General features: G+C 46.0%; 1 protein-coding gene across 5 annotated transcripts in view; it reads right to left on the bottom strand.

Annotated features, from left to right (window-relative positions):
• Positions 1-12940, bottom strand: part of LONP1 (lon peptidase 1, mitochondrial) — a 571467-nt gene that overhangs the window by 42478 nt on the left and 516049 nt on the right. For all 5 annotated transcript variants that reach the window (XM_073586323.1, XM_073586320.1, XM_073586321.1 and 2 more), the window contains one exon: positions 8868-9032. In XM_073586323.1, the coding sequence (XP_073442424.1) occupies positions 8868-9032 (165 nt within the window). The remainder of the gene's footprint in view (positions 1-8867; positions 9033-12940) is intronic.

Below are 12940 nucleotides of genomic sequence, written 5' to 3'. Positions count from 1 at the left end.
CCTGGATGTCACTTACTCTACAGGCTGACGTCAGTGCTACCAGAAAGGCCACTTTAAGAGACAGATGTTTTGTAGAGGCTGATGAAATAGGTTCAAACGAGGATTCTGTCATGGCCGTGAGGACTAGGTTTAGATCCCATGGCATAAACTTATCTTTTACTACCTGTCTGGATCTGCCTGTCGCTTTAATAAATCTACTGATCCAATAGTTACTGGTGATGTTGCAGTTAAAAAGGGCCCCTAAGGCTGACACTTGTACCTTAAGGGTACTGGTGGAGAGTCCCATGTCCAGCCCTCTTTGTAAGAACTCTAGGATCTGTGCTATCGGTGTGGACTGCCCAGCTACTACCCCTGAATTCTGAAGGAATCTTTTCCAGATCCTAACGTAGATCTTGGTTGTGATCGGCTTTCTACTCTAAAGCAGGGTATTAATCAAGGCTGGGGAGAACCCTTTCTCTTTTAGCAGTGACCGTTCAAAATCCACGCCGTCAGATGTAGGCCAGCCACCTGAGGATGGTAAACTGGGCCCTGGGATAGGAGATTTGGTATGTCTGGTAGGACCCATGGGTCGGACACTGACATGGTCCTGAGGCATGAGAGCCATGCCCTCCTGGGCCAAAATGGAGCGATCACGAATTTTCGCTTTGTCCTTCCTGATCACCAGGGGTAGTAGAGACAGGGGAGGGAAGGCGTATGCTAGCTTGAAGTCCCACTTTATCAGAAGGGCATCTACTGCCAAAGGGCCTTCTCTGGGATTTAGAGAGCAAAACTGAGACACTTTCCTGTTCTCCCTTGTGGCGAAAAGGTCCACTTCTGGCTGCCTCCATTTTTTTGCGATCAGGTCGAAGATGGAGGTCTTTAGGGACCATTCCCGCCGTGGTGCTTTCTCTTCCTTTTATGTGCAGAGCTGTTAAAGACAAGCTGTTAAAGATGTTGCTCTGTCAGTTGGAACAGCTGCCCTGCTACATTCATTAGGGGTCTGGAACGAGTCCCACCTTGGTGATTGATGTAAGCCACGGTGACCTGATTGTCGGAGAATATTCGAACATGGTGACCCTGTAGATACATAAGAAGGCTTTTAACTGCTTGCTCTACGGCTGTTAGCTCTTTCAGGTTGGAGGACATTTCCACCTGATGGTGATCCCATAGATCCTGGACTAAGACCTCCCCCATGTGGGCCCCCCAAGCAGTAGGGCTTGCGTCCGTGGTGACTACACGGGTTAAGTTATATTCCCAGGGCACCCCTCTGGCTAAATTGCTTTCCTCTAGCCACCAACCAAAGGATTTTATAGTATGTTGGGACAAAGTCAACTAGCCTTCTAGGTAACCCCCCAGGATTTTTTGATGAAGTAAAACCTTGCCCTGTAGAACCCTTGTATGGAACTGGGCTCACCGGACCGCGGGTATGCAGGATGAGAGGGAACCTAGGAGAGACATTGCTTTCCTGAGGGACATGGTGGGATTATTGGAAGCGTTCAAGACCTGATAATATAGGCGAATTAATTTTTTCGGGTGGCAGACGACACTCCTGATTCTGCGAGTCTAGGATTATGCCTAAGAACTGCTGAATTCTCATGGGCTGTAGGCGAGACTTTTTAAATGTTTAGTAGCCACCCTAATCGTTCCAGGGCCACCTTCGCTTTCTGCAATTGATCCAGACAATGGTCTGCTGTTTTGCTTACAATAAGGAAGTCTTCCAGGTAGGGGATTACCAGAATATCTGCTTCGCGCAGAAGGGCCATAACCTCCGCTATAACCTTAGTAAATACTCGGGGGGCGACTACAATACCAAAGGGAAGGGCAACATATTGGAAATGCTGTACCGACGCCTCTAAATGAACCGCCACTCTAAGGAAACGCTGATGAGATTCATGGATCGGTATATGGTAATAGGCGTCCTTTAAATCGAACACCACCATAAAGCAATAACTTTATTGTGGAATTGATTGTTTCCATCTTAAATGAGCGAATGACCAAGGATTTATTGAGTGCCTTCAGATTGATAATGGTCCTGTAAGAGCCATTCGGCTTACAAACCAGAAACAGGGGAGTAGAAGCCTTTGCCCTTTTCCGCCTCTGGTACCTCCATCAGGACCTTTTTGCAGCATAGGTCACGGATTTCGGTCTCTAAGGCAGCTTGTTCTGACAGGGAAGACCTGAGAGACGTCCCCCTCCAAACATAAACCGATACTTTTCTTCCTCTTATCATCCCATCTGCCTCGATCTCTGGACGACCTTCTATGGAAAAATCTCTTCCTAGTGATGGCACGCCTATAGGAAGGGGTTGGCAGGGTAGGGAATTTCTTTTTATCGTCCCCGGCTTTTTCCAAAAGTTCATCTAGAACTGGACTGAAGAGATATTCTCCCTCACACGGGATGAAGCAAAGACAGGATCTGGCCGGGACATCTCCGGGCCAGCATTTCAGCCATATAGCCCTTCGGGCCACATTTGATAGACCTGCGGCTTTGGCCGCCATCCTTGCCAAATCTGCCGAAGCATCGGCTAAAAAGGATGCAGCATTCTGGATTGTAGGAAGGGTCTTCAGGATGGACCCTCTCGAGGCTCCGTCTTCTAACTGTGACTCAAGCTGGTCCAGCCAGACAATAATAGATCTGGCTGTGCAAGTAGCTGCTACTGCCGGCCTTAGGGCACCAGCTGACATTTCCCATGTCCCTTTCAGATAGGAATCTGCTTTTTTGTCCAGCGGATCTTTCAAGGAGGCCATGTCGTCAAAGGGAATAGCAGAATTTTTGGATGCTTTAGCCACCGCTGTGTCCAATTTTGGGGCTTTATCCCATCTGATCACCAAGGGGTCCTCAAAGGGATATAGTTGCTTAAACGCCAGAGGTAGGGAACCCTTCCTTTCTGGTTTCTTCCATTCCCTATTGATCAGGTTCTGGACCTTGACGTTTAATGGGAAAGATTTACGTTTCCTGGGGTCTAAGCCGCCGAACATCAGGTCTTGTGCTGACTGTTCTGATTTTGCATCTGATACCCCCCCATGGTGGCCCTTACTGCCTTAACCAATTTATCCACCTGTTCTAGACTCAGGCAGAAACGATTGGAGTCCTCCTCTGAAGAGGACACAGAGGAAGACGCTGAGGGATCTGAGGAATCTTCATTTTCCCTAGGGCCAGCTGAGGAGTCCGACTCTGAAAAACTCGTTCCCTTTTTCTTCTTAGAGGATTCCCCTTGGGATAAAGACTTTAGAGCCTTAACTTCTGTCCTAATAATTTCCCTTAGACTCGTAGTGAAGTCAGGGGTTTCTTCCGCCACCTGCAGAAGTGGGGGAAAGTGTAAGGAAGTATGTATGGTAATTAGAGACTACCGCCCCCTAGCTCTTTTTTTTTTCCAATCCCCTACCATCTGCCGTATACATGACTGACAGTTTTTTAGGGTGGGCATCTGGCAAGGGACAACTGCAAAGGGCGCACTCCCTGCTTTTCGCTTTACCAGAGCACTTCTTCCCCTATAGGAGAGAAAAATATAAGGGGAACACTGCATCAGGGCACATTCACGAAGATCTCTTACCCTGAGCAGTAGGCGTAAGTACCGTATCACGTGGGGGGCGAGCTGGATCCTTCAGCCTGGAGGAACTTCTGCGGCTGGATTGTACAGTTCGTTTTTTCAGCTGGGAACTTGCCTGGGGCTTCTCTGAGGCACGTTCCTGCTGTCGGTCCAGCTGGGCCACGGGAGCTTCCGGCTCATCCATTGCTGCAAATGGGCCAAAAGCAGCCCTGCAGCGTTTCTGTGGCCTCTTATGGACCTCCCCCCGGAAATCCAGGTCAGCAGACATCGTGGCCAGGGGATCCGTTTCCCCCCTCCCCCTCTTCGAGGTGTCCATGGTCTCTCCCCCTGTGTCTTGCCCCCCCGCCGCCACCATTATGCTGGCACCCGCGCCGCCGCGACCGGGCGACGCACAAAAGAGAAAAGCTGTCCGGCATCCGACTCCCGGCGCTTCAGTGAACGCACGGGGTTGCGCAGGACGACAGCGACATGGCGCTCCATGCACACCACAGCAGCCGGCCCCAGACAACCACCCGGACCACAGGGCGACCGCACCAGGAGGACCAGGACCGAGGTTCGGGGAGAAACAATACTCACCTGCCGGTACTGGCCCTGGAGACGGGCATCCTCCGGACCCCGCTCCCACCTGCTCCGCACACCGTCGTGGAGCCCTGCCCGGATCCACCGTGGCGCTTCCAGGGGACCCCGCACTGACTGAGGTAGGAGACCCCCCGCTACCTGAGTCAGTCAGCCGGCCTGGGGATTCCTCGTCCATGATGGTACGATCTGTAAGGAATCCTGTCCTCCAGGAACAGGAAACCAACTGATGCGTGGGAGAGGTGCCGCCCTTATGTATCTGTAGGATTTACTGTTCCTGAAGGGCGGATCCCCTCTCTCAGGTGGTGCTGTCATGGACGACCGAATAAATAATATTAATACTTATTAAGCATCTTCATGTGCTTTTGGTGTGCAGTTTCTTCCTATGGCTCTTAAGAAACTAGCTTAGTTCTCAAGTTTTACCATTACCAAAGGGTGTGCCACTTACCGGTTTGCAAAGTGAGTCACTGGAATCAGACTCTCTGCCACTAAATCGTGGTGCTCTCCGATTACTTAGCAAAAATTGGTGAAGAATTCCCTTTTAATGCTCCATTGGGCAATTGCAGCACTTGACATTTTAAAACTCATATGAATGTTTAAATGGCAGAGATACATGCACAATAATTAACAATATATACTAACCCTCTGGTCTTTCTAAATGTGCCCACTGGTGTACCATTTGCATTGGCTGCAGACATGACATACAGTTGTAATGTGTGGTCTGCAACCAATAAAAACAGAACACCAGTGTAAATCATCTGGGACACAGAGCTGGAATGGAGGGTGGGTATAAATTAATTTGACAGTAATGCTTTTTCACTTAAAGCATACTAAAAAGGAGATTCAATCTGTCCAAGCGACGGGCAGCATCAATTAGGCGGACTCAGTAATTTCAGACAGGTTTCATCTGAAAGTAGCGTTTCATAGTAAAACACACCTGTCTGAAATAAAAAAGCTGAAATGATTCATGCTGCCAGCAGTTCAATATGAAATAGTTGTCAGATTCCCTTTAATGTGGTCTGGTTCCAGAAGTATGGCTCTTTAAATATTCAGCAGAAAAATGCCAGAAATTAACCAGAAGTGAACAGAAGACTAACCACTGTTATTAAATGTACTAAATTTCTTTCTCTTTCCCCCACACTTAGTCTCATCATGCTGACATAAACCCTAACCAGTTTTGACTCCATTTCTGCTCACTCTCCTTCGCTATCCGCAAACCCCAGCACCTTCTAATCAAATAATCTCTCCTTCCCTCTTGCTTCCACACCTGGTCTCCTCCGCAGACCTCTTCCTCAACATCACATCTCTACTACTAAAAAAAAAAAAAAAACAACAAGTCGCTGACTCTCCTTCTCCCACCTGCTCGCTTTCTCTCCTTCTCCTCACTGCTGGCGATATATCTCCCAATCCTGGACCCCCACAGCTCATACTTCCCATTATTTCCCCCTCCTATCACTCCCAACCCACTGTAAACACCCGAAATCTCTCCAACGTAAAACTCATGCCCTTGACTCCAACCCCCTGCTCCCTCTCTCTGGATCACTTTGGAATGCCCTCTCAGTCTGCAATAAACTCCATGTGATTCACGACCTCTTTACTTCTCGTAATTTTTCCTTCCTGAGCCTCACCGAAACATATCAAACATATCTGACACTCTCCAACACAGCCTCCCTTGCTGTGCTATGTTACGGTGGCCTCCACTTCCCCCACACTCCTCGCCCTGGCAACAGACATGGTGGAGGAGTGGGCCTTCTCCTTTCTTCCAACTGTACCTTTAACTCAAATCCCACCTCTTCCCTCCCTTAACCTCCCCTCTTTTGAAGCCCATTCTGTCCGCATCTAGTCTCCCTGCAACTTCTAAGTGGCTGTCATATATAGACCTCCAGGCCTGACCACTGCCTTCAATGACCAGTTCTCTATCTGGCTTCTTCACTTTCTCTCTGCTGACATCCCCACCATCATCATGGGAGACTTTAACATCCCCACTGACACCCACCAGTCGGCAGCCTCCAAACTCCTGTCGCTCCCTTCATCTTTTGGACTTAGAGGTCCTCCTCAGCTACCCACACAGATGGACATACATTAGACCTGGTCTTCAGCACTCTCTGTTCCATATCTAACTTCACAACCACTCCTCTCCCTCTATCTGAACACCATCTACTCATGTTCTCATCACTGTCCTCACCTGTCACCCATGTTCACCAACGTGCGCACCCACGCAGAAACCTTGCACAACTAGATACTCACATACTCTCTGACTATTCTACCACTGTCCTCCATATCTTCACTTCACAACAGACACTGCCACTAGTTTCTACAATGCTACTCTTGCATCAGCCATCGACTTGGTCGCCCCTCTCATGCATAGAAGAGTGTGATGAATCAATAGACAACCCTGGCACAATAACATCACTAAAAAGCTTTGGCAAGTATCCAGAATTGCAGAGCGGTGTTAGAAGAAAACGCATTCTTGAGATGACTTCACACATTCAAACAAACAACACTCGCATTCAAATCAGCTCTCACCTCTGCTAAACAGGCTTACTTTACATCCCTTGTAACTTCCTTATCCCACAACACCAAACAGTTGTTCAACACTTAACTTCCTCCTCCACCCACCATTGCCCCCTTCCGACTTCCCTAATCTATGCCTAGGACTTTGCCGCGCACTTCAAAAATAAGATAGCCCAAACAAGGAAAGTCTTTGTCTGACCACCATAACCCCTTTGTATACCAGACCAATTCCCTAACCCCATACCTTCCCTCTCCAAAATCACTGAATGAGAGCTTGCTCGTCTCCTCTCCAAATCACACTTCACTTGACCTCATCCCATCCCTAACCCATCTCTTCAACCTATCACTAACTTCTGGTACCTTCCCTTCTGCTTTCAAACATGCCACAATCACACCTATCCTTAAAAAAACATCCCTTGACCCGAGCGCTATGTCCAGCTATTGCTCCCATTTGCTTCCAAACTCCTTGAGTAGCATATCCATGCTAAACCTTCCTCACATTTTACATCTAACTCGCTCTTCGATAACCTGGCTTCCGTCCCCACCATTGCACTGAGACTGACCAAACTTACTAACGACTTACTTAAAAAAAATTCTCTATACTCCTCTTTCCAGACCTGTCCTTTGCCTTCGACACAGTTAAACACTGCCTCCTACTACAGATCCTTTCTTCCTTTGGTGTCAAAGACTTTGCCCTTTCCTGGATCTCCTTATACCTTTCCAACAGCACATTTAGAGTTTCCTACTCCCATACTACATCCACATCTTGCCCTGTCTCTGTTGGTCAATCTAAAGTCTCTGTCCCTTGGCCTGGGACAACTCAAAGTCCTATGGCTTCCAATACCAGCTACCACTCAGATCTTCCTCTCTGGCCCAGATGTCCCAGAGTGTCTATCAGCCATATCCTCCTCTCGTTTCCTCAAGCTCTAATTATCTTTTCTCCATCTTGCATATCTTCCCTACCTGATCTATCACAATAAACTTATTTTTATTTATTTTACACATTTATATAGCGCCATTAATTCTACAGTGCTTTACATACATTATTGGCATTGTCCCCATTGGGTCTCACAATCTAGAATCCCTATCAGTATGTCTTTCGGAATGTGGGAGGAAACCCACGCAAACATGGGGAGAACATACAAACTCATTGCAGATGTTGTCCTTGGTGGGATTTGAACCCAGGACCACAGCGTTGCAAGGCTGCAGTGCTATCCACTATGCTGCCCTAAATGACAGTCCTGGAAATCGGCTGCCTCAGAGTAATCCTTGACTCTGCCCTGTTCTTCAAACCGCACATCCAAGCTCTCGCCACCTCCTGTCGCCTCCAGCTCAAAAATATTTCCTGATTCCATGCTTTCCTCAACTCCCACTCTACCAAAATGCTTATGCATGCCCATCATCTCCCGTCTACTGCAAAATCCTCCTCTGTGGCCTACCTTCTAACACTCTCGCACTTCTCCAGCCCGTCCTTAATTCTACTGCCCGACTAATTAATCTCACTCCTTGCTAAGCTCCTGCTTCCTCTCTTTACAAATCCCTTCACTGGCTCCCAATTTCCCAGCATATCCAGTTTAAACTACTAACACTGACCTACAAAGCCATCCATAACCTTTCTCCTCCATATATTTCTGGACTAACCTCCCAATATCTTCCTTCACGTAATTAATGGTCCTCCCAAGACCTCCTTCTCTCCTCCACACTTATTCACTCCTCACTCAATTGCCTCCAATATTTCTCCTGAATATACCCCATTCTCTAGAATTCTGTACCTCAACATGTCTGATTATCAACCACATTTGGATCATTCAGATGGAACCTGAAAACCCATCTCTTCAAAAAAGCTTACAAACTGTAATGATCATGCTGTCATCTCAACACCATTGGAGCTACTGCAACCCACAACCTACTGTCTCCTTCCCCATTCATTTGAATGTGTCTACGTGTGTCAGTGTCTCCGGTACATGAGAAAACTGTCACTACACGTACCGGAGCCACTGACGTGTGAAACAGGCCTAAAGTGAAATTCTGTAATTCGTGTCACCCTACTTACCAGTGAGGCACAGCACCGAGTATAGCATCATTTTTGCTCAGAGAGCACCTTTAAAGAGGCATTCCAGTTATGACAAATGATTAAGTAGTTTTGAAAGAAAATAAAATCCTTGACTATTACACGCATGATATTGCAGCATGTTTAGTAAATGTAATAGAATTGCTATTTTTACATGAAAAACTAATTGTTACTCACCGCTATAGTTTTTTCTTTGATGCCCCCAACAGGCAGGATTTTCCCAGTCAGTGACACCTCTCCAGTCATTGCCACGTTTTGGCGAGCTGAACATCTCAGAGCTAGAGAAAGCAGTGCTGTGACAATTGTGCAGCCTGCACTAGGACCGTCCTTTGGTGTAGCACCCTATAAAGAACAAAGACAATTTTTACAGTCTGTAATTTAATAGATTCCGTTAAGATCAGTACTGTACTTGGAATAAAAAGCAAAAATGACATACTATAATTACTGCAATCGTTTTAATTATTATCCATCAATATATGAGAAAATAAGCAACTTTGTAATATACAGTTAGGTCCACATATATTTGGACAGAGACAACATTTTTCTAATTTTGGTTGTAGACATTACCACAATGAATTTTAAACAAAACAATTCAGATGCAGTTGAAGTTCAGCTTTCATTTGAGGGTATCCACATTAAAATTGGATGAAGGGTTTAGGAGTTTCAGCTCCTTAACATGTGCCACCCTGTTTTTAAAGGGACCAAAAGTAATTGGACAGATTAAAGAATTGTTAATAAAATGTTAATTTCTAGTACTTGATTTAAAACCCTTTGTTGGAAATGACTGCCTTAAGTCTTGAACTCATGGACATCACCAGACGCTGCGTTTCCTCCTTTGTGATGCTCTACCAGGCCTTCACTGCGGTGGTTTTCAGTTGCTGTTTGTTTGTGGGCCTTTCTGTCTGAAGTTTAGTCTTTAACAAGTGATATGCTTGTTTGGCTGATACCAGGAATGCAATTCCAGGGCAAAAATCACTGCAGCAGGACGTTTCGTCTAGCAACCAGGAAAAAGACTGCTGTAGGAACATAGTAACATAGTTTTTGAGGCTGAAGGAAAACTTTAAGTCCATCTAGTTCAACCCATTGCCTAACATGTTGATCCAGAGGTAAAGGAAGGAGGGAAATAAGAGTGCAGCAAAGGTTAGGCAGATGTTGGTGGTAGGGGATTCTAGAATTAGGAGGACAGGGTCATCTGCCACTGAGACCATGAATGCTGAACAGTGTGATGTCTGCTGGGTGATCGGGTTCGACATATTATGGAACGGATACACAGATTGCTTGGCGGGGCTGGGGAAAACCTAGCAGTCATGGTAAAAATCCGTACCAATGACAAAGTTAGAGGGAGGTGGAAGGCCCTTAAGAATGATCACAGGGAACTAGGAGAGAAACTGATTATCAGGACCTCCAAGGTGGTGTTTTCAGAAATACTGCCAGTGCCACGAGCATCACTAAGCTTAGGGAAATAAATAAGTGGCTTAGAAATTGGTGCAGAAAGGAAGGGTTTGGTTTTCTGGAGATCTGGGCCGACTTCTCTGTTGGCTACAGGCTCTACAGTAGGGATGGGCTGCACCTCAATGGGGAGGGTGCAGCTGTGCTTGGGGAAAAAATGGTAAGACGGATGGAGGCGTTCTTAAATTAGGATCTGGGGAGGGAGAATAGTTGTGTTAATAAAGGGATAGATAGAGTAGACAGAGTGAGGCAGCAGGGGTAAATGAGGACGGGGGGGGCTGGGAAAATGTCTGCTGGCAAATGCAAGAAGTCATGCAAACAAAATAAATGAACTGGAGACTCTTATGATGGTTGCAGAATACGATGTGGTGGGCATTACGGAAACCTGGCTTCATGAGAGCCATGACTGGATAACAAACGTAGAGAGCTACACTACATTTAGAAAGGACAAGAAAGATAAAAAAGGTGGAGGGGTGTGCAGCTTTGTAAAATCCTCATTAAAACCTGTGCTCAATTTAGACACTGGGGGGGAGAGTTATAGCAATGTAGAGTCACTATGGGTAAATGTACATACATTGGAGTTTGCTACAAGTCTCCTAATATAGCTGAATAACCAGAGGATGAAATGCTGCAGCAAATTAATAAGGCAGAAAACAGTAATAGGCTTGTTATTATGGGAGATTTTAACTATCCAGACATTCAATGGGGCAGAGTCTGGTTGTGCTAAAAACTACAAATTCTTATCCACATTTCAGGACAATTACCTCTCTCAGCTTGTAGATGAACCAACCAGGAGATGTACCATATATACGCGAGTAAAAGCTGACCCGAGTATAAGCCAAGGCACCTAATTTTGCCACGGAAAACTGGGTAAGCTTATTGACTCGAATATAAGCCGGGTATGCATTGTCCCCTCAACCCTGTGCTGATAATGTGGCTCCTTCCTGTTGTGTGCATGGCTCCCCCGTCCCCCCCTTGTTACATGGCTCAACGTCCTCCCAGTCCTCCCCCTTGTTACATGGCTCAGCATCGTCCCTGTCCTCCCCCCCCCTTGTTACATGGCTCAGTGTCCGTGTCCTCCCACTTGTTACAAGGCTCACCATCCTCCCTGTCCTCCCCCATGTTACATGGCTCAGCGTGGTCCCTGTCCTCCCTCCGTCCTCCCCTGTGTATAAGTCGCTCAGCTCCCCTGCTCCCCCTGTCCTCCCCGTCATTCTCACCCCTTCCTTGCACGGTCTTGGCACTTCCAAGCTGTCTTGTCTCCGTTGTCGCGGCGAGGCAGCTTCTTCCCGTGTTCAGCGGTCACGTGGTACCGCTCATTAAAATAATGAATATGCCCTCCACGCATATGGGAGTGGAGACGCGTGCATCTTCATTACTTTATTGGGCAGTACCGCGTGACCGCTGAACACAGGAAAAAGCTGCCTCCACAGGACAAAAGAGATGCAGTGAGGAAGTCACCTTGCTACACTCATCAGGAGAGCTTTAAACTAGAACAATGTGGGAAGGGAAGCAAAAGGCCAGAAAAAGCCATACACCTGACAAATGCTATTGAGAATTCCGCTATTAGAAGTGGGAGGAAAAAACAAAGACAAAAAAAATATAAATAATAAAAATATTGGAGAAAAAGGAACCAATCACAATCTAAAATGTTTCTATACTAATGCACAAAGCATGGGCAACAAACAAGGAGAATTGGAACTACTAATGCAGGAAAAGAAATATGATGTCATTGGAGTCACTGAAACTTGGTGGGACAATACACGATTGGAATACAATGCTAGAAGGATACAACTTATTTGCAAGAAACAAACTTGATAAACGAGGAGGTGTCGCATTGTATAATAGAAACGCGTATATCTGCACAGAGATTCAAGCTTCAGAGACTGGGAATTCTGTGGAAACTGTTTGGGTAAGAATACAAGGACAGAACAATGGAAAGGACACCATTGTAGGCATTTACTACAGGCCGCCTGCGCAAGCTAAAGATATGGATAAACTCTTTATGCATCAAATGGCCAAGTTCTCAAAAAAATATGACATAGTTGTCATGGGAGATTTCAACTATCCAGTCATTTGTTGGGAATCTCTCTCAGGCAAAACTAATAGGTCAAGGAAATTCTTATCCTCTCTTTCTGACAACTTTATCTTCCAAAAGGTAGGGGAGAAAACAAGGGGATCTGCTAACTTTGATCTAATCCTTATAAAACAGGGAGGAAATGGTTGAGGAGGTAAGAGTGGGAGTTGAGACCCTAAGAGGTAGTGACCATGCTATTTTCGAATTTTGGATAACTAGAGGAGGAAGACCTGTGAAGACTCAGACGTCAAGGTTAGATTTCAGAAAGGCAGATTTTAAGGGAGTCAGAAAGAGAATTGGAGGATCCAATGGCTGGATATCTGTAAGGACAAAAATGTCAAGGAAGGATGGAAAATGTTGAAAAATGAAAATCTCAAAGCAAAATCGTTAACATTTCTGAAAAGATTGAAGAATAGGAAGCATTTAAGGAAACCAGGCTGGATGAACACAGAACTTAAGCACATGCTAAAAAGGAAGAAAGAAATATTTATTAAATGGAAATAGGGAGGCATATCTAAAGAAGAATATAATGCTGTCTGCAGAACCTGCAGGACACGAATCAGATTACCTAAAGCTGACAATGAATTGAGGCTTGCAAGAGACGTCAAAAGCAATAAAAAAAGGATTTTGGGGATATGTCAAAAGTAAAAGAAAAGTCAAAGATGCTATAGGATTTTTACAGGATGAAAATGATGAAATGGTAACACAGGATGTTGAGAAGGCC

This window comes from Dendrobates tinctorius, unplaced genomic scaffold (assembly GCF_039654945.1).
Source record: "Dendrobates tinctorius isolate UK_male_01 unplaced genomic scaffold, ASM3965494v1 ptg000092l, whole genome shotgun sequence".
Lineage (NCBI taxonomy): Eukaryota > Metazoa > Chordata > Amphibia > Anura > Dendrobatidae > Dendrobates > Dendrobates tinctorius.
The sequence above is the reverse complement of the archived record's forward strand: the minus strand, read 5'-3'. Positions and strand labels throughout refer to the sequence as shown.